Genomic DNA, 19,795 nt, shown 5'->3' with positions numbered 1-19,795 from the left:
ACAATCAGTTATTAAATATAAATTAAATTATCTACTCCTACTTTCTTTCTCTTAAAATTACAAAAAGTCATTAACTATAACTTTGATTAATAGCATGTTTGGCCAAACTTTTGGGGGCTAAACATGCCTTTTTGGGTCAAAAGTGTTTTTGACAAAAAATTGAGGTGTTTGACCAAGTTTTTAGATGGAAAAAAATACTTTTGAGGAGAAGCAGAAACAGTTTTTGAGAAGCAGAAAAAAATAGTTTTTCTCAAAAAGCACTTTTCTAAGAAGCAATTTTCAAAAGTTTGGTCAAACACTAATTATTGCTCAAAAGTGCTTTTCAAATTAATTAGTCAAACACAAATTGCTTCTCACCAAAAATATTTTTTTTAAAAAACCTTTTGAGAAAAACAGTTTGATTTTAGAAGTTTCGCCAAATAAGCTATAAATATAGTTAAGTACTCGTACATTCTCTCTCAAGATAAATTGCATCGACCAATCACCAAATACAACATATACCTTCAAATCTTTGACCAACCCAAAGCTTCTAACATATGGTACGTGGATCTTCATAGTCTCATCTACAAGAATATTGTAAGAGAAGCAAAGATGAGTGCAAATACATGTTCCAACAATTGCACCAAGTACTATAACTACTAAATACTAATTGGGTCTGGCGCTTGATTTCTGTAGTGTAAAGATTATGTTTGTCATTTATTCATTTATTATACATCTACTTGTCTATTAATAATAATATTGCACAACTCCCGCAACAACGTACTAATAATTTCATAAGGAATATAAATTTATAGGTTACACCTCTCATTTAGTACCAAATAAATGACTCTAGATAATCAATGTCAATCTTTCATTGATGGTATCATTCACCTTGATTTTTCACATCCAACGCGTACATAAAATATATAGCAATGTCACTGCGGGGACTATCTCACGACGGAATGCGAACTCACAATACTTTATTTCTTTATAAATCTGATTTTTATAAAAATGTGATAACAACGTGTAGAGTAAAACAAAATCTAGTTTTTCAAAAAAAAAAAAAAAAAAAAAAATTAAAATAGGACGTGAACCCAGAAGTCCAGAACTGAAAAATTAAAGAAGAAATAATACAACATTAAGAACGTCTAACCATTAAATTATGCCACCCAACATGGATCTAGTGTGTTACAACTAAATTGGTCAGAAGATATAGATCTATCTATGTAGGAAAACAATTATGAAGAAGATTTGCAGCTATGCTTAATGCTAACGACGGAAACGTACCAAGTAGTATGGTGGTGGGGTGCAGGAGTGGTCATCTAGGCATAAAGGAGTAGTACATCAATATTAGGAAGCAAATTTATACCAATAAGTTTTATATAAAAAGCTCAATCTAATTCCATACAACTTGACTTGTTTAGCCGTCGCACATAATTACAAAGTTGTAAGTATAATCCTTTTCATGTTTGATGTTAGCAAAAATCTATAACTGGAAAGTCAAAGTAGTATATTCATACTTGAATTGAAAGTCCTCAATATTAGGAATTCAGTTAGTTATTCTTACAATTTTGTCCAAGATGCAATGAAGCTTAGTTTAATTTATGAAGGTTAAAATAGTCAATTAATATTTCGAGTATATTTTAGTCGTTCAACATTTAACACGAAATATTCGTGCTTTTATAATAATATAGATATAGATAGATATAGATGTAGATATAGATAGATAGATACACAGATAGATAGATTCACTTTCGAAAAATTTCAAAAAACTTGTAAAGCTTTATGGACAAAACATATTTTTGAAAAAAAGGAATTTTTTTTTATGGACAAACGGATCCTAACAGCTTGTTCGGATAGTTGTTACCTATTGTATTGTATCGTATTGTTACTTTAAATACGATGTTCGTTTAGATTGTTACTTAAATTTTATTGTATCGTATCGTTAAATCCGCCGTTATGTAATGACGAAATGTGTCACTTTATGTAACGACCGATTTGGTGTGATCGTGTTGTTACCTTATCTTTTTCTCTCAATCTCACCCTTTATTATTGTTAAATAATTTTATTTTATTATTTACCTACTTTTTTATATAGTAATTTTATCTCGTATTATAATTTATCTTTATAATATTGTAAGTTTATTCTCAATATTGCTGGTATCCATATTGCTGGTACGTATTATCATAAAAGGATTACAAATGACACAATATATCCGAACATTATCAAATACGATACATTATAAATGTAACCATCCAAACAAGCTGTAAATCACCCGAAGTAAAAAAAAAATAAAAAAAATCCCCCGAAGTCCATGGTTATTCCTCACGTCGTCCCAACCGCACGGTTTCACCTCAAAACCCCCCCCCCCCCAACCAACCGACGGCCAGCGACCGAATTATTGCTTGAAGTTGAAGGTAACCTTTTTTCTTTTTATTTTTGGCTTCTATGGCTTAAGGACCAGAACTGTATACTTCACTTGCTTCGTGATTTCGTTTATACATTTGAGAACTGTATCTAAAGTCGGATTCTATATCAAGATCTATGTACTATTTTTTGGGTTTAACAATTTAAATCTTGCTTAAAGTGAAACGTAAGCGGATCAGTCGGGTATTGAGAAGTGGAAACAAGCTTCAATTGGCTGGCTTTTGTAGTTATACGTGTGAGATTTACATCAAAATAAGCAGAATTTCGTTTCTGTAGTTTTTGGTTGAAAAAAGTAGTAATATTTGTTAATGAAAACTAAGCTATCATTGGATATCTAAAGAAGTTGAATACGAGCTGTTAATTGGGTATTTAAACCAAGTTATGATGCAGATTAAAGATGGAAGATGATTTAGAGGTATTAGATGGACATTTGCCATCGCAACTCTCTGACTCTGGCTTAACCACAGTTTTGGGCTAGTGGAGCAACAGATATAAGATGAAACCCCTCCCCAAAATAAGATAGTCAATGTAAAATCAGAAATAGTAGTTATATTTTACTACTCTGTTTCCCTCCATCTTTATTATAAGAAGGATGAATCAGAAAATATATATCTGATGTTGCCTCTGGATCTCAAAGTAGTTACCATACACTTTTTTGAAGTGATTTTTTTTTTCAGTTGTGAATTAGTGATCGAGTAAAGGTTGGACTCATCTTTAATACCATGGTTTTATCTTTGGAAGGTTAGTACACCATTTCACTGTTTTGCATCTTTATTTTCACAGATGAAAAAGCCTGTCTTTAGATAATTTTGTGAAATTGCTCATAACCTTTTTGTGAAAACTCTACAGCTTGTGTTGTGTTGGCTGAGCTCCTATTTATGATGGAGTTACTGCTCCTGTTGTGAGGAATTTATCGATACTTTAAACTAATATAACTTTGATATCAGTTCTGCGTAAGAAAGCACAGCAGCGTGAACAGAAGCAGCGGAGCAAATATACAACCTTAGACCAATTATCGGCATTTGAAGTATTACTTTATGAGGTTTATGTGGATCTTCGCCCTAAACCAAGCGATTATGATGTTCGAAGAGATTTGGTTCGTATCTTTAATGAAATAGCAAAGGAGATTTATGGTAATTAAATAACAAATTCTATATTATGCTATTTGAATTTCGTAATCTTTTGATGTGTGAAGGATGGCAGTTATTCAATCCCACAACGTTTATCGATTTGTAGGCCACTTCAATTTCATTGTTATAATGAGTAGATTTGGGGGGGGGGGGGGGTAATTTTCAAGCGATAGTATAGTGCCATACTCATTACTCTCTGTTTCAGACTATTCTGCTGATGCTCCAGTCATCGAGGTGTTTGGGTCATTCTCAATGGATCTATTCTGTGCTAAAAGTGACTTGGATCTATCTGTCAACTTCACCAGCAGAAAGGTTAACACTACTCGGGAGAAGAAGATACAGACTCTGAGGAAATTTGCAAAATTTTTTTATCTACTTCAAAGTAACCTTTGAACTTATTCTTCATTTTACTTTAATTTTCCTATATTTTGGTCCATCAAGAATCTAATAATCAGTAAGTGTCGTCATAGTAAGGATATGAGAAGTTCACTCTGCAGCAGCTTGAACAATTTCCTCTAGTCACTCTTGTTTGTGTCCCCTTTAGAGCCAAGAAGCCAGTTGGAAAAACTTGAAAAGTCTAAATAACTCTTCTTCCATAAGCTTATCACATGTGCGTTGATCAGAAAGACCATTGCTGGTATATCTTCCCCCCTCTGTCAGTTCAAGGGATTATAACATTTAATCATAAATATTTAACTACATGAACGATCAAAACTACATCTGAAGAATGCTGTTGTTCATTTATGGTTTTCTGGATTGTGTCAGATAGTCTGCAAACATGGAGACTGAAGAAGAACCAGGTTTTTCTATTCATCTTAATAAGTTTAACCATAAGTATTTAACTGCAGTTACCATTTGTCATATACGAGCATTTCTTTGATGTTTCATTTTGCTTAACAGGTTGGTGGTATTTGGCATATCTATTAACTAAAGATTCAGTTTGTCACTTCTTTCTTCTGTTAACGTGGCACACAATGTTCAAAAATCGATTAGTTTTTCTGGTCATTGTGATGGGAGATTGCAATGATTTGGACTAACTGAGGTGTATGAACTAGAGAGTCAACTGTGCAAATCAGGAGGGTGTATGTAAAGAGCATGTAAAAAATCATCAGCTACATTTCACAAATATTTCCATTTAATGCAATATTCATCATCTCCTTTTTTAATTAACTGTGGTGTATGGGTATCTTGCGCCCACCGCGACTATTCCTTTCGTACCTGCTACCTCCTACCAACTACCGGGTAACTCTACTCGCTAAGGTTTAGGAATATAAGAAGAATCCATCTAGCATTTTTTTTGTCTCTAATGGAATTTGAACCCTGATCTTCAATTTTCACCAGCTTCATTGAATGATAGGACACAGCCTTGGTGTCCATTTAATGCAGTCTTCTCGAAATAAGATAAATTGTAATCGCTGAATATCAACTACGACTTATCCAAATACAGTAAAAGAAAGCTATGGGACAGTAGTGAAGCAGTAGAAAGGGACTGATCCAGCATTGGAGACATGTCTGGAATTACATCTATAAGGCTGATGCCATGTGCATTAAGTTATTCGACAAAGCCCCACTCATCTATGGGATCACAACAACAACAACAATAATTGTGATCCCTCATCTGTGGGATCACAATTATTTAAAATGGTAGAGATAGAAAGCTCAATGCAGCAGTGACCAACCGATAGACCTTGATGCATTTGCTGTACTCATGCGCTGATATGAAGTAAATTCATTGATACTTCTACAAAAATATACATATATACATGTTGTAAAAGATAAAAGACTTTTGACTTCATATATAGGTAACTGAACTAAAGTCCAGTATTGTTCAGGTGTTCAAATTAATTTTTAGATGCTCATCCTTAAAAGGTGATTGTATTACCATGATAGTTAGAGCGTTTTGTATGTTTTAAAGACTTTGGTTAATGTTTTTGGTGGTTCTGATATATAAATTTTCTGCCGCAGGGAATGGTTTCGTTTATGGTGTCTATCCAGTTACAACTGCCAGGGTGCCAGTTCTCAAAGTTGTTGACCAAGGAACTGAAATTGAATGTGATATATCAGTTGAAAACTGGGATGGGATATCAAAATCAAAGATAATTTACATGATTGGTGCCATTGATGAACGTTTTCGGAAATTGAGCTTCTTGGTAAAATATGCTTGTCCTTTAATACATATATTTATCAAAGAGTGTTTCAGCTATCTTTGTACAGGAAAAGTTTGAAGAATCATGTTAAGGATCACATTACATTTTTGCAATAGGTTATGAATATCTTTCTTTTCCTTTTTGTTTCCTGATAGATTTCTTGGCTATCCTGGTTTGGAAGACCATCCAAATGTGCACAGCCTTGGGATGAGCCCCTACGTTTATGATCTCATAAGTATACTTGGGAATCAGGATATAAGAAAATGAAGAGCCTTTCTCTTCTTTTCTTTTCTTTTTTGGGGATCTTTTCCTAAATGTCTGTCCTTATTAGACCTCTCCACTGAATTTCAGCTTTTGAGATTCTCTGTCCAAAGCTATGCATCTCCTTAATGAAGGTGGTACATCTGTTGGAAAGTCTTATTAGCCCACACATGTGGCATCCACATGAGAGCATGTACGAGAAACTTGTCTAACAAATGGATTATGTGAACATAACCTTTTTTCTATTCAAAAGTCGTACCATTAGAATGAACTCCCATATTTGCCTCCTTTTGGGTTCAGATTTTGGTTTCAATAACTTGTTTAGATGATCGCACGGCTGAAGATTTTCAGCAGTCTGTCCCTTTATAATACATCAGCTAAATCTAAATTAAAATCAATTCTATACATATATATGATCTACAAGGACATGTTAAGCAGTCACATGTATAAGTTTTTTTTTGTTTTTTAGGTTTAGTTAAACACATTCAGTCCCTCTTTTCTTTTCCTTTTCTTTTCTCAATTTTGAGCCATGGGGTGCCTCAATTTTGAGTTAAATAAGACATGTAGAGTGCACAAAACCTTTGATTCTGAAACAGTTTAAATTCTTTGGCGTGATCAAACACGTGTTGGGTGTGTGTCACCCTTGTTTTTTATTGAAATTCTTTTTTCAGGCGTGTCCAATCTTTAGTGCCCATAATTTGTTTTGGGATAGATATCCTTTACATAAAGCATATGCTGCAGTGTGAAAATAGAGCAGATACTTTGGGTGTTTTTAGGTGCAATATTCAATGTTTTTCTCTAAAGAATGTTTTCCATTTTTAGTTCAGATTTCTCATGAATTTTCTCTTTGCAGGTGAAAGCATGGGCAAAAGCACAAAATATTAACAGTGCGAAGGATCAAACATTGAATTCTTTATCTATAATACTTTTGGTTGCTTTCCATTTGCAGGTATGGTTTTCGGAACAAGTTCATCATTTGCAGAAATCCTTGAATTATCATTATTTTCTTTCCTCATTCTTTTATGGCGGACTTGAACCTTTTGCTTATCATGTTTTTCTATTCGAAATTGCCAAGTTCTCTATCTATCTATTTCTGCCATCTCATGTTTAAGAAACTTTAGGTGTCTAGCATTGTTGGTTATTCTTTTGGGATGTTTGGCTGATTTGTTTTTACCTCCACCTGTTGGACCTTACAACAACAACAACAACAACAACCCCCCAGTGTAATCCCACAAGTGGGGTCTGGGGAGGGTAGGTTGTACGCAGCCTTACCCCTACCCTGGAAGGGCAGAGAGACTGTTTCCGATAGACTCTCGGGAAGGTAGGACCTTCTTACAATTAATTTAAATTAAAGGCTTCTGAATCTTGAAATCATGCTACATCTCACAAATCTTCATGTTGCTTGTAAACAATATAGTATCTTGATACGGCAAAGTAGGGAAATGAGTAACTTGATGGGCTAAACCAATGGGGCAATGAATATGTTGGGAATGAATGGATTCAAAGCCTACTTGTTTTCCCCATCTTTCCACCTCTACACGACTTTTCTCACAGAAATGATGGTGGGAAGGTGACATCAACCAAGAACATGTGTTTTTAGCTGGCATTTTAAATCTAGAATTGACTTGCTGATCTTGTTTCACGCAGAAGTCAAAATCATTAATGTCTGGGTTCATTGGTTTTGCTGTGTTTAGCAGATATATCTGTGCCTTTTTGCATAAGTATGTTCAATTTTTAGTAAGGTTTTGTTTTTATTTGGGAGGACCCATATGCAGTACCAACCTATTTGGCGTGGATACATGAAAAGCAAAATACTACTACGTATCACCAAAAAAAAAGAAGCAAAATACTAGGTTCCCACATGCTTTTTGGAAGCACATAGAGCTTCTTTTCACAAATTTATCATTTCTACTTTAACCTATGCTTTTGTAGCTTCTTTTTCTTCTTTTTCAAAAGTAAACTCTCTCCTGTTCGTGTTGGATTGACTCTTTTGACCTTGTGGTGAGGAATAGAAAAATTAGTCTAATGAAATTCCTGCAACAAGTTTGTTTTTACATACCTTTGGTCCAAGATCAACTTCGTGCTACCTTAGGCCATTTATAGAGCTTGATAGCAATTCCTTTCTATGGTAAGAAGCTAAATTAAACCTCTCTAATTGGCCTTTAAGTAGAACAAATGCAATGTTCACAAATAGTGAGGACACAAGGATTAACACGTGTATCATAGCACAGAATATCTGGTACAACTTATATGGTATGTATTCCCCCATGTGGTAAAACTCAGAAGGAGAAGATATCTATAGGGATGAATCAAACTTTCTCATATATATTTGGCCGTAATGCCTGCGTAAGTTCAAGTAGTTGGAATAGATAATGGTGTAGAAAACTGTCTGGAACAACTGCTTTCAAGCATCAAGAATTGATGGTGCCCCCCTTCGGACAGCAACAGGGCTCCCGGTAAATGGAATGGGCTGGAAAGAAACAACAATCGCACTTTCCTCAGGTCATTACCTGTTCTGTAAATAAAAAGGAGATCTGAATCATGTTTTACTTCATCTTCCCAACTGCTTCATAGCATCCTAATCTTCTCATTTTGAATTGAAAAACAAAATGTTGTCGTACCTATAGAAGAAACAGAGGAGAAAAACAAATATTCTCCTTTTCTCCACCTAGATTGAACCAGTGTTGTGAGGAGCGTGAAGCGAGGAAAAGCGACAAGCCCCTTTTCGCTTAAAGCGTGAAGCGAGAAGCGAAACGCTCGCTTTTTTGAAGTGAAGCGGAATTTTTTAAAAAAAATATTAAAATAAATACTACATAGACAACACATGTAACTGTAAGCAAAGAAATGGCAGTAACTGAAACGAAAAAAATGGGGCAGCATTTTGCTGCAATTTAAGAATGAAACAGTGAAAGAAAAAGAAGAAGAAGAAGAAGAAGAGAATGAGAAAAAGAACTGAAGGGGAAAAAAAAATTGGCAGCATTTCGCTGCTATTTTGAGACTCAAACAGTGAAAGAAGAGGAGGAGGAGGGAGGAGGAGGAGAACTTGATGAACTTGAACTTGAAAAGTGCAGAAAATGGGAACCCTAGTCGCCTGTTTTCGGCTGTTTTTGTTTTGATAAAAGAGAGCTTTTTTTAATTTTTAACGTTGGCAGCCTTAATACATTAAAGCTCTCGCTTCTGTTGCTATTGTCACTTCTAACACCTGCTACGCTTCAACACACATAAGGGACCAAGTTTCCGCTTCACTTCGCTTCGCGCTTTTCACAACACTGGATTGGACACCACTTGAATATTTGTGCACTGAGCTTTCTTTCTTTCTTTAACCAACTTGGATGATTATTGTTATATGTTGTAATTCAAAAGTGATTCAGACTTCTCTATATATTCCTGATCCTTGTTTTTTCTTTGACGACCATCAAAGTATAATTAGATCATTGTAGATTTCTCTTAACTCCATTGTTGTTTGTTATGTAGCTTAGTTATGAATATATTTCCTCATCAACACTTATATGGCTAAATCAAAAACTTTGCAGACCCGAAATCCTCCCATTCTGCCTCCATTTTCCGCTTTATTCAGAGGTAATGCCTCTGACTTATTACTTCTCAAGTATCCAATAAATTTATATAGCCAAGTTAATTCTGATTGAAATTTCTCAATCCCATCATACAGGGCAAATTTCATTTTAGAATCATTTTGGAATTCAATATTCCTTTCAAGGTCTAACATTTGATTTAAATATTTGCATTGTTTTTACTAGTTACCACACGAAAACAATGTCATGTAAGTTTTAGTTTTGGCGTCTTAATTTCGGTATTAGACGTATTAAGTGCCCGTTTGGGTTAGCTAATTGAGAGTAGCGGATGAATATTAAGTACTGAAACTGATTTTATAAATAATCAAATATATGTTTGGATAGAAGTCTTGAAACTGAAAATAAGCAGGTAATATGTTTGATAAAAAAGATTTTGATTAGTAATTTTTTTATGTTAAGACAATTAATATGTCCCTAAAGTTATTTACAAAAAGTATAAATTTAAGAGTATTTATAAAAGGAGAAGAATGAACGAAGAACTTGGAATGGAGAGGGAAGGAGTTAGGAGTTCTAGTTTGGGAAGAGCATCTTGAGAATTAGAAAAGATTTAAGGATAAAATAGTAAAATATTTGATCAAACCAAAAGTGCTTATAAGCTGAAAAATCATAAGTTGGAGGGTGACCAACTTATAGCTTTTGACTTATAAGTGCTTTGGGTGTTTACCAAATGCGTAGGTAAGTTGAAAAGTGTTTTTTCAGCTAGTTTGACCCACCTTATAAGCTTAGCCAAACACCCTCCAAATGTGATGCTTTGTGCGGACTAATATATTGTTTCCTGAAAGCTCCTTATTAAAAAATATATATTGTTGGGTGAAAGCTAAACTGTGCGATTGGTATTGTACTTGGTTAAAGTTTTGAGAGCTATAAACCAGTTTCATGTCACATCCATGTCGAGTAAAAAGTTATGGGAAAGTGCTATCACAAAAGTTATGGGAAAGGTGGTCATATTTAAGAGGTTGTTAATTAGGAGAAAGGCAAAAGTTTTGACTGATTAATCAGAAGAATGTATGCCAGTGTTGTCCAAATCTGAGCGCTTCTTACCTCCTCTTTTTTCCTTTTCTGCTTCTTATACCAATATGATTTAATTCCAGGTGCATATTTCAATTACGTCTTCCATGATTCTTAGATCCAGAGATATCACTGGTCCGTCAGATTGTCATCTTTGAGGAAAACCATAACATTGTTCCCTCTTGGTGCAGCTGCGAGTCTGAAGGAAGATACACCAAAATATTTGATGACAAACATTCATTAATATATCTGGACATTGTTGACTTCAGGATTTAGGTAATATGAATAGGGAAAAAGTCCAAATATACCTCTAAATTTTGCAAGATTAGTCATTCATACCTTCCATTAAAAGTTTGCTTCAGAAATGGCCGCACCATTACCCAAAGTTCTCATGTATACCCTTATTTTCAACTTAACATATGGACTCCACAATGCCTATCTTTTCTTGTTGACACGTGGAGGTGTAGAATCCATTTCCTCGTTTTTCTCTCTTCTTCCCTATTTCCTCCTTCCGCCTCCTTCCACCATTAAACAGTACGCCCTCCAAGAGCGCCCATATTAACCACCCAGTTGAGTTCTTGAATAAAGAACATTAACAACGCAATCCCTTTGTTGATACTCTTGATGGAGGACTAAGAGAACCATGTTGCATGTTCAACTTGGGGTTCATTTCAACCAGCTCGTTTAAGTAATGTTCTAATGTACTCCCTCCATCCCAATTTATGTGATGATGTTTGCCTGCGCACATCGTTTAAGAAAGAATTAAGGACTTTTGAAACTTGTGGTCTAGAATAATTGTGGTTATAAATTGTCACACCCCAAACCGGAGGGGCACGACGGGCACTCAGGTCTACCTCACCGAGCACCAACATAACGTGCATCCATAACCATGCTATCATGCGTAAATGGGTCGAAAAGGCCGCTATGAGATAATCTGATTAAAACATGAAAGAAAACTCGACAAAGGATGACCCAAAATAATATACAAGCTTATATACATGAGACATACAGGCCTACAAGGCCGCCATGACCATCAATACACATAACATCTGTCTACAAGCCTCTAAGGAGTACATGAACATCATAAGGTCGGGACAAGGCCCCGCCATACCCAACTATGTACATATATGCAACCATTATACCTACCAGCTCTCTAGACAGCACCAGAAGAAAGGAGCGTGACAACTTCAACTGAGTTGAGTCACCTATTGTGAAGTATCGTCTGAATCGTTATTTGTATCTGCGGGCATGAAACGCAGAGGCCCAGCAAGGGGTCTTCAGTACGAAAGATGTACTGAATATGTAAGGCAGGTAAAGCACATAAATTGAAGATAGAAATACGAATGAAAAGTACAGAAGTAAATCTGAAATTCATAACAAGCCTCCGAGGGCATACACTATCACAATCATGGATATATATGCATGTCTGTAAAAATCAAGCCAGTCGACGGGGCCATATAATATAGTATCAAGCCATTCTTTGGGGCAAATCATGTCATATCATAACATACCCGGCCTCGAAGAGGACTCGGTCGTACTCGACCTTTAAAAGGACTCGATGATATCTCATAACATACCCGGCCTCAAAGAGGGCTCGGTCGTACCCGGCCACAAAGGGCTCGGTAATACCCAACTGATCGGTGATTGCACAATAGGTGCCGTACCCGACCGACTATAGCGCGGCTCGGTAGAGTAAAATAGATACATATATACAAGTGCAATGCAAGCAATGACTCTGAAGGGCCTTATGGATCTGATCGGAGTGACTCAAGATTGCTATCCTCCGATTATCGTTATGTAACTATGTCTGTATCAATTGTCTGAGAGTCAACAAGGATCATAAGAAGACATAAGATTCAAAGGCTATCAAGGCGGGAAGTAATCCCAACAAAGAACATTAAGATTCATGAACTATAACAATATTAAACAATGAGGTTCACAATCTTTAATCTTGAGAATAGAGTTCCTAAGTAACGTCGTTATAGTTACGTTCTTTGTAGATCATGCCAAAAGAAAGAAAGAGTGAACCTTAACATACCTTTGTCGTTTACTTAACGACTCAACGTATATCTTCCCGAAGACTTCAATCTACATTAAGACAGTAAAACTTGTAGTTAATGCCATAGAAGGACTTACAAATATGTTTCTACGCTAGTAGTTCACTTATAGACAATCGGACAACATTTCCCCTATAAAATTCCACTTCCATCCAACTCAAACCAGCACCAAAACAATAGGAACAACATCAACAATAACGTATCCAAGATACTACATAAAGAACTAGCCGAAACTTAGCTCCAAAACCTTTCAAAACAGTCCCATGTGCACTAGCACCTCAACCTTCACTTTCAATTCATAGTTTCATATGTTTCTTTCATCAATTCACTTGATAAACATATAGACATGCATAATACCAGAAACCATATAATAATCAAGTTATTTTTCCCAATTTCCAGCCATAACAATATATATATATATATATATATATATATATAGCCTTAAAACAATCCAACAAAAGATAATAACATCTCTTCCCCCTTCAAGTGCTATCTTGTAATCTTTCACTCCAACACCACAACCAACATGTAATTAACCTTAAAAACAACCAAAAGGCTGTTAAACATACCTTAGGCAGTAGATAAAATTCGAACCCTAAGCTTAACTTAGCTCACCATCATCCTTCTTCACATCCCAACACCATAGATGGGTTATTCTCCACCAAGTGGGTCCCATAGGGGCTACCTGCACAGTCTCGCGAAAACGCGAATATCTCTCTACTCCGATGTCGTATTGACGAACGGTTTAATGCGTTGGAAACTAGACTCGTAGAGCTTCAATTTGGTGGGTGGATCACCCCATAACTCCAAGTATATTGAGAGAAAAGCTCAGTGACATTAGACCTAAATTTCAGTAAGATTATGAACGTATCTTGCGACAACTTTTGTCGACTTTTGTTTTACAACTTGTTTGACATTAAAACCTAACATACAAATATTATATGATTCAAATACCTTAGAATATGACCTCCTTAGCTTATTAAGTACTCCTAGTTTACCCCGAAAGTACGGGATATAACATATTTGATTCGCTTAGCCTCCAACCCTCACGATACTTCCATAATACTTGTGTTAACTCATCATTATCTTTGTATAGGTCCTTAAACTCTCTGACTTATATTGATTCACTTAAGACGCATTCCAACATGAAAGTACGGGGTGTGACAAATCATTTCATTAAAGGTACTGTGAGAAAGCACGATAGAAAATATATTACTGATATTAGATACTCAATATAATACAAGAGGTCCTATTTATAGCTATAGTCTACAAAGTACATATTACTCCCATTCCAATGTGGGACTACACATATCTAACACTCACCCTCATGCCGGTGCATACACATCATATGTACCGAGCTTGTTACACATGTAACTAATACGAGAACCAGTAAGAAACTTAGTGAAAATATCTGCTAGTTGATCATTCGACTTTACAAACTTTGTAACAATATCTCCTGAAAGTATTTTTTTTCTGACAAAGTGACAGTCGATCTCAATGTGTTTAGTCCTCTCATGGAACATCGGATTTGACGCAATATGAGGAGCAGCTTGGTTATCACACACCAGTTCCATCTTGCTGATTTCTCCGAACTTTAACTCCTTGAGCAACTGCTTGACCCAAACTAACTCACACGTTGCCATAGCCATGACCCGATATTCGGCTTCGGTGCTAGATCGAGCAGCTACATTCTGTTTCTTGCTCTTCCACGAGACCAAATTACCTCCTACTAGAATACAATATCCAGACGTAGAACGTCTATCAAAATGTGATCCTGCCCAATCAGCATCTGTGTACCCAACAATTTGCTCGTGGCCTCGATCCTCGAATAGTAATCCTTTTCCTGGAGCTGACTTTATATACCGAAGAATGCGAACAACTGCATCCCAGTGACTATCACAGAGAGAATCCATAAACTGACATACAACATTCACCGGAAAAGAAATGTCAGGTCTAGTCACTGTGAGGTAATTCAATTTGCCAACCAACCTCCTATATCTCGTAGGGTCTCTAAGAGGCTCCCCCTGTTCATGCAGAAGCTTAGCATTCGGATCCATAGGAGAGTCAATAGGTCTGCAACCCATCATTCCAGTCTCCTCAAAAATGTCTAAGGCATACTTCCGCTGTGAAAAACAATACCTGAGCTAGACTGAGCAACCTCAATACCTAGAAAGTACTTCAATCTGCCCAGATCCTTAGTCTGGAAGTGCTGAAAGAGATGCTACTTCAGATTAGTAATACCATCCTGATCATAGCCACTAATAACAATATCATCAACATAAACCACTAGATAAATACACAGATTAGGAGCAGAATGCCGATAAAACACAGAGTGATCAGCCTCACTACGAGTCATGCCGAACTCCTGAATAATTGTGCTGAACTTACCAAACCAAGCTCGAGGGGACTGTTTCAAACCATATAGTGACCTGCGCAATCTGCACACACAACCATTAAACTCCCCCTGAGCAACAAAACCAGGTGGTTGCTCCATATAAACTTCTTCCTCAAGATCACCGTGGAGAAAAACATTCTTAATGTCTAACTGATAAAGAGGCCAATGACGTACAACAGCCATGGACAAAAAGAGACGAACAGATGCTACTTTAGCCACGGGAGAGAAAGTATCACTATAGTCAAGCCCAAAAATTTGAGTATATCCTTTTGCAACAAGACGAGCCTTAAGCCGATCAACCTGGCCATCCGGGCGGACTTTGACTGCATAAACCCAACGACAACCAACAATAGACTTACCTGCAGGAAGAGGAACAAGCTCCCAAGTGCCAATCGCATGTAAAGCAGACATCTCGTCAATCATAGCCTGTCGCCATCGTGGATGAGATAGTGCCTCACCTGTAGACTTAGGGATAGAAACAGTGGACAAAGAAGATATAAAAGCATAATGAGGTGACGACAGACGATGATAACTTAAACCGACATAGTGAGGATTATGATTAAGTGTGGATCGTATACCTTTGCGGAGTGCAATTGGTTGACTAAGAGGAGACAAGTCCGCAGTAAGTACAATGGGTACTTTAAAGTTAAATTATTACTCAATATAAAAAGGTGTTATTTTTTTTAGAATTGACTAAAAAGGACAAGGTGTCACATAAATTGGGATGGAGGGAGTATTATGAAGTTCAGTTAAAGGACACCTAGACTAGCCGGATTAAGCTTGCCTCAACTAGTTCTAATTTTAAATCTGCTGTTGACAGAGCTATTGGTCTGTCCAATTCAATTGACTGTTCCTTTAGCATCAGTAAAGTTGAATACTGAAAAAGCATGGGACTGATGCTAGAGTATATATCTCCGGAGTTATTTTTCTCAACATGGTTATTTAATTCTATTTTATTGACAAATTACAACAATATTTGATGATGTAAGGTACATATGCTACTCCCTCAAAATTGGAGTCTCTATAGCTTTAAAGAATGTCGCAAACCTCCTTCGTTGACGGTCTACCAAATGGTGATGCGCCAACACACATTGGCCTTAGTTTAAAAACACTTGTTATTTGTTTCAAATCGTGATTCCATGATTTATTCATCAAGGGTCTTGAGGGATTACACTGGGTTTATTGTTGGTGGTGGTGGTCTTGAGGATGGGATTCTCTCTGAGATACTGTTGAAATACTATGAAAAACTCTTAAAAGAGTGCAAAGCACAATTAAAATGTGGGCTTTAGTTTAGAAAAAAACGCAATGAAGAAAAAGAATAAATATATATGTAATTCAAGAAAAAAGAGTAACAAATGCACTCATAATGTTTTACTTAACAACTAATAAACTTATTTGTCGATTATTATTGTTGTTTAGTACTACCCGATTCAACATAGAACTCACGGGCAATTAGGCGCACGCTACGAACACCCTTTCGAGTTCAACCGCCCACAATCTGTGGGTTGTTACATTCACCCTCCTGAGGGACTTAACGTTCTCGCTAAAATTTGTTCCATCACTGTATTACGGGAGGTACCGGCTCTAATACTACCTGTCATGGCACATGCCCAACTGCCAAGGCTTTTGAGTCTCATGGTTGTTTCCTTGGGCTTTAACCCAAAAGACGCAAGAGACTTGGAGACAACAAGTAAAATGAAATATTATTTAATGGTGGAAATGCAATGTTAGGCGCACCTATTAGAATCGGAACAAACCAATTAAAGATCCACCTAATCACCTATCATCGCCAGCATAACCATAAAAAAGATCATTAAAAAATCGCGATCCACGTATGGGACTCACCCTTTTCTTGGAATAGAGAGGGGAAACATAGCATGTCACAAGAGCAAGGTGAGGTTTGGAATACTACTGCGAGAGGGACGCTTTGCTGAATCCTAAATTTGCCACTATATGGTCCCCAACTTTCCGCTTCTATTCCGATGTGGGATTTAACTAAGGCAAGTTTCGCAACGAAACCCTTTTCGAGTTCAACTGCCAGCGGTTTATGGGTTGTTACATAGTATGTTGTTAAAGGCATACTCTGTTAGGACCAAGCATTAAAATTTATTATTAGACCTGGATAAATTCTTTTGAGAAATTCAAGAGGTGAAAAAGACAATTGAAATGTAATGCACCAGGGAAGGAAGGGGAAGGAAGAAATAGGGAAAAAGGGAATGAGGAAATGGGTCCGACACCTCTACGTATCAATGAGAAAATACGTGTTATGGAGTCCGTTTGCTGAATTGGTACCTAAGGGTATATGTGAGACCTTTGGGTAATGAGTTCATTTTTGAACCAAGCTTTTAACATAGGGCATGAATAACTAATTTTGCAAAGTTCAACGGATGGTATATTTGGACCTTTTCCAATGTGAATACGTCATTCTTTTGCATAGAAGTTCTAGGCAGAGAGCACTAAATGCAGTAGGTACTAATATAGCGTTATTTCATTTTTGATGCTATCTAAGTTTTCATTAATTCTCCATCAGTTATTTATCACAAAGGTATCCTGTCTTTTCTATTTCCAAGTATTGTATCTGCTTTCAGTTTCGATGTGACTTAGTCACCATACCGATTTAATTGACTTCCCATCTATTCTAGATGGTAATGAGCCAGTGGCAGTGGAGAGGTCTCTGTGTAAGTTTACGAACTATGGAATAAACAATAAAGAATCAGTGGCTGAGCTCTTGGTTTCTCTATTAAACAAGGTAGGATTTTGTATTCTCTGTTGGTTTGAAATGCTTCATATGCCATGCAGGCCGCTATTTGTAGGCATTGTGTTCTAACCGCTATGCTGGAATTATACATAATGTTGATTTAACTCCATTGCAGTTACTATCAGTTGAGAAACTTTGGTCCAGAGGTTTGTGTGCCAGTACATTTCAAGGATCTTGGATATCTAAAACATGGGGTTCTAGAGTAGGCCATATTAATGTAATTGTGCTTGGCTTGTTCATTTCTTGACATGTTCTTAACAAGCAATAAATTAATGTTAGTTAGTGGTCTTTCACAGGTTGAAGATTTCGCTGATCGATCTCAAAATGTCGCTAGGGCTGTAGGAGAAGAAGAAGTTAAAAGAATCTATAGCTGCATCCAGCTTTCAGTCCAACACATTTTTGATTTTTCAAATAAAAAGATTGGAGGGAACTCTTTAAGGGAGTTCCTATTTGGCCGAGATGTAGCTTCCAGGCTAGACAGCGGTGGCACAGTAAAAAATATTGCAAAACAAATACAAGCTTGTGCTTCTGGAAAAACGGAGGTGCAATCTGTTGAACGTTCAAAATGCAATAAAAAAACTGTACATGTTGATGCTATCATGACCAAAAGCATGTCATCTGTGGAAAGTCCGGGCTGGATGCCACAAGGAAAACGGAAACTTTTGAGGCAGTCTTGGCCAACTGACTCTTCCTTGATAAAGAGAACTCAAACAGATGATTGTTTGGGGGACACCTTTTCTGGGTTGTCAGGAAGGCGTCCAGGAAAAGGGTTATCCAGGCAAGAGCAGCCGATGCCTCACTATTTGACAAATAGGTGGGAACCAGTGGTAAACCGAGGAATGATGTCAAGAGAAGGCATGTACAATAAATTGCCACCTGTTTCATTTGAACCTACCTATGGAAGGATCATATTAGCAGAACCTTTTGGAGAAATGCACGGTAGGGAGATAATTAGACACCCAAATGTGATTGCGCCAGCTGTTCCTGATTCCAGTCCCCTTATAGGTAGTCAAATGTCTTGTGAGCCGTTCAGATTTCCTCTTGGTTATTCTAATTCGGTTTGTGATTCTATGCATTCCTCTGCATATTGTTTGCCCCCGGACCCGAGGAGGTTTTGATGTGAGGTTAAAAAGTAATTGTTCCCAATCAATGTAATTCTGTCAGTGTTGGTTTCTAGCCTTTGTACAACTTATGGATGCAGATTGAAATAGATAGTAATTTAATGGCAGCTGCCAAATGTTTAGAGCTTAGTGAACGAGATTTAAAGTTATGTTGATGTGCCTTCCTTTCTCCATGTAAATTATCAGTCTTATAGTGTTTTGATACTTATGTTATTCCTTTTGAACTCTTGTCACACTTCATTATAAACGAAGAAAGAGCAACAAACATACAATACTAGTTAAAGAAATTTACTCAAGTTATACAGAGTACAATTGACATGATAATTATGTTTTATATGGTATTTACCCTTTCATTTTTACTGCCATCACTAGTTATTTACGTCAGAATGCTTACCTTTATGTTTGATTGCACAATATGTTATTGATCTTATTTAACACCCAGCCAGACTAGAGAAGTTCACGGCGTTGATTCCTCGTCTTTTTTATTTTCTAGTTTTTTTTTGGTCCATCCTTGATGCTGTTAGTCCCTTGCATCTGTATCACCGTGAAATGTTTTTACCCTTTTCATTATGATCGTAAGTCTATATTACAGCTTATTGGTTATGCTTTTTCCTATTGGGTTTGGCCTAAGGTTATATACTCTCTTCATCCTGAAACAAAATGTTCTACTTGAATTTTTGTTTCTTTAATATAAACTTGACACTAACTGGGGCAAAATGGCCTCCAGGCCACCTAAACTGATAGCTGTTTGTCAAACTGGTAAAGGAACATAGAATTTTTTCATTTTAACACCTCAACTTAATTATTTGCATATTAATAGATTTCTTTGACTGTTGACTATGCTTATGTGGCAACCACATGTGTGATGTGGCAATACTGTATGCAATTCACCTAATTTAGGCGTGTGAGTAAAAATTAA

At 36.5% G+C, this 19,795-nt stretch overlaps 1 protein-coding gene and 1 long non-coding RNA gene across 5 annotated transcripts; both read left to right on the top strand.

Annotated features, from left to right (window-relative positions):
* Positions 1–2,251: 2,251 nt before the first annotated feature.
* Positions 2,252–19,080, top strand: LOC107766152 (protein HESO1). Of its 4 annotated transcripts, none has more exons than XM_075229605.1 (10): positions 2,252–2,396; positions 3,084–3,147; positions 3,354–3,539; positions 3,742–3,918; positions 5,502–5,686; positions 6,798–6,893; positions 9,478–9,523; positions 17,640–17,746; positions 17,871–17,972; positions 18,052–19,080. In XM_075229605.1, exons 2-10 carry the CDS (start codon positions 3,129–3,131, stop codon positions 18,871–18,873), a joined length of 1,740 nt encoding a protein of 579 aa, XP_075085706.1. In that variant the 5' UTR covers positions 2,252–2,396; positions 3,084–3,128; the 3' UTR covers positions 18,874–19,080. The 4 variants fall into 4 exon arrangements, with proteins under 4 accessions (XP_075085706.1, XP_075085708.1, XP_075085709.1 ...); XM_075229607.1 differs by having other exon boundaries at positions 2,253–2,396; positions 3,354–3,502; XM_075229608.1 differs by having other exon boundaries at positions 2,253–2,396; positions 3,256–3,502.
* LOC142168735 (uncharacterized) lies at positions 4,070–4,575 on the top strand. Its single transcript, XR_012698680.1, has 3 exons — positions 4,070–4,173; positions 4,302–4,336; positions 4,437–4,575. It is a non-coding gene; the product is annotated as an uncharacterized LOC142168735 (long non-coding RNA).
* Positions 19,081–19,795: the final 715 nt, after the last annotated feature.

Source organism: Nicotiana tabacum, chromosome 14 (assembly GCF_000715075.1).
Source record: "Nicotiana tabacum cultivar K326 chromosome 14, ASM71507v2, whole genome shotgun sequence".
Classification (NCBI taxonomy): Eukaryota; Viridiplantae; Streptophyta; class Magnoliopsida; order Solanales; family Solanaceae; genus Nicotiana; species Nicotiana tabacum.
The sequence above is the reverse complement of the archived record's forward strand: the minus strand, read 5'-3'. Positions and strand labels throughout refer to the sequence as shown.

Coding starts and splice junctions, on each gene's coding strand:
- LOC107766152 (XM_075229605.1), top strand. Junction 5,687..6,797: donor TTCGGAAATTGAGCTTCTTG/GTAAAATATGCT, acceptor TTCTCTTTGCAG/GTGAAAGCATGGGCAAAAGC. Junction 17,747..17,870: donor TGGTTTCTCTATTAAACAAG/GTAGGATTTTGT, acceptor ACTCCATTGCAG/TTACTATCAGTTGAGAAACT.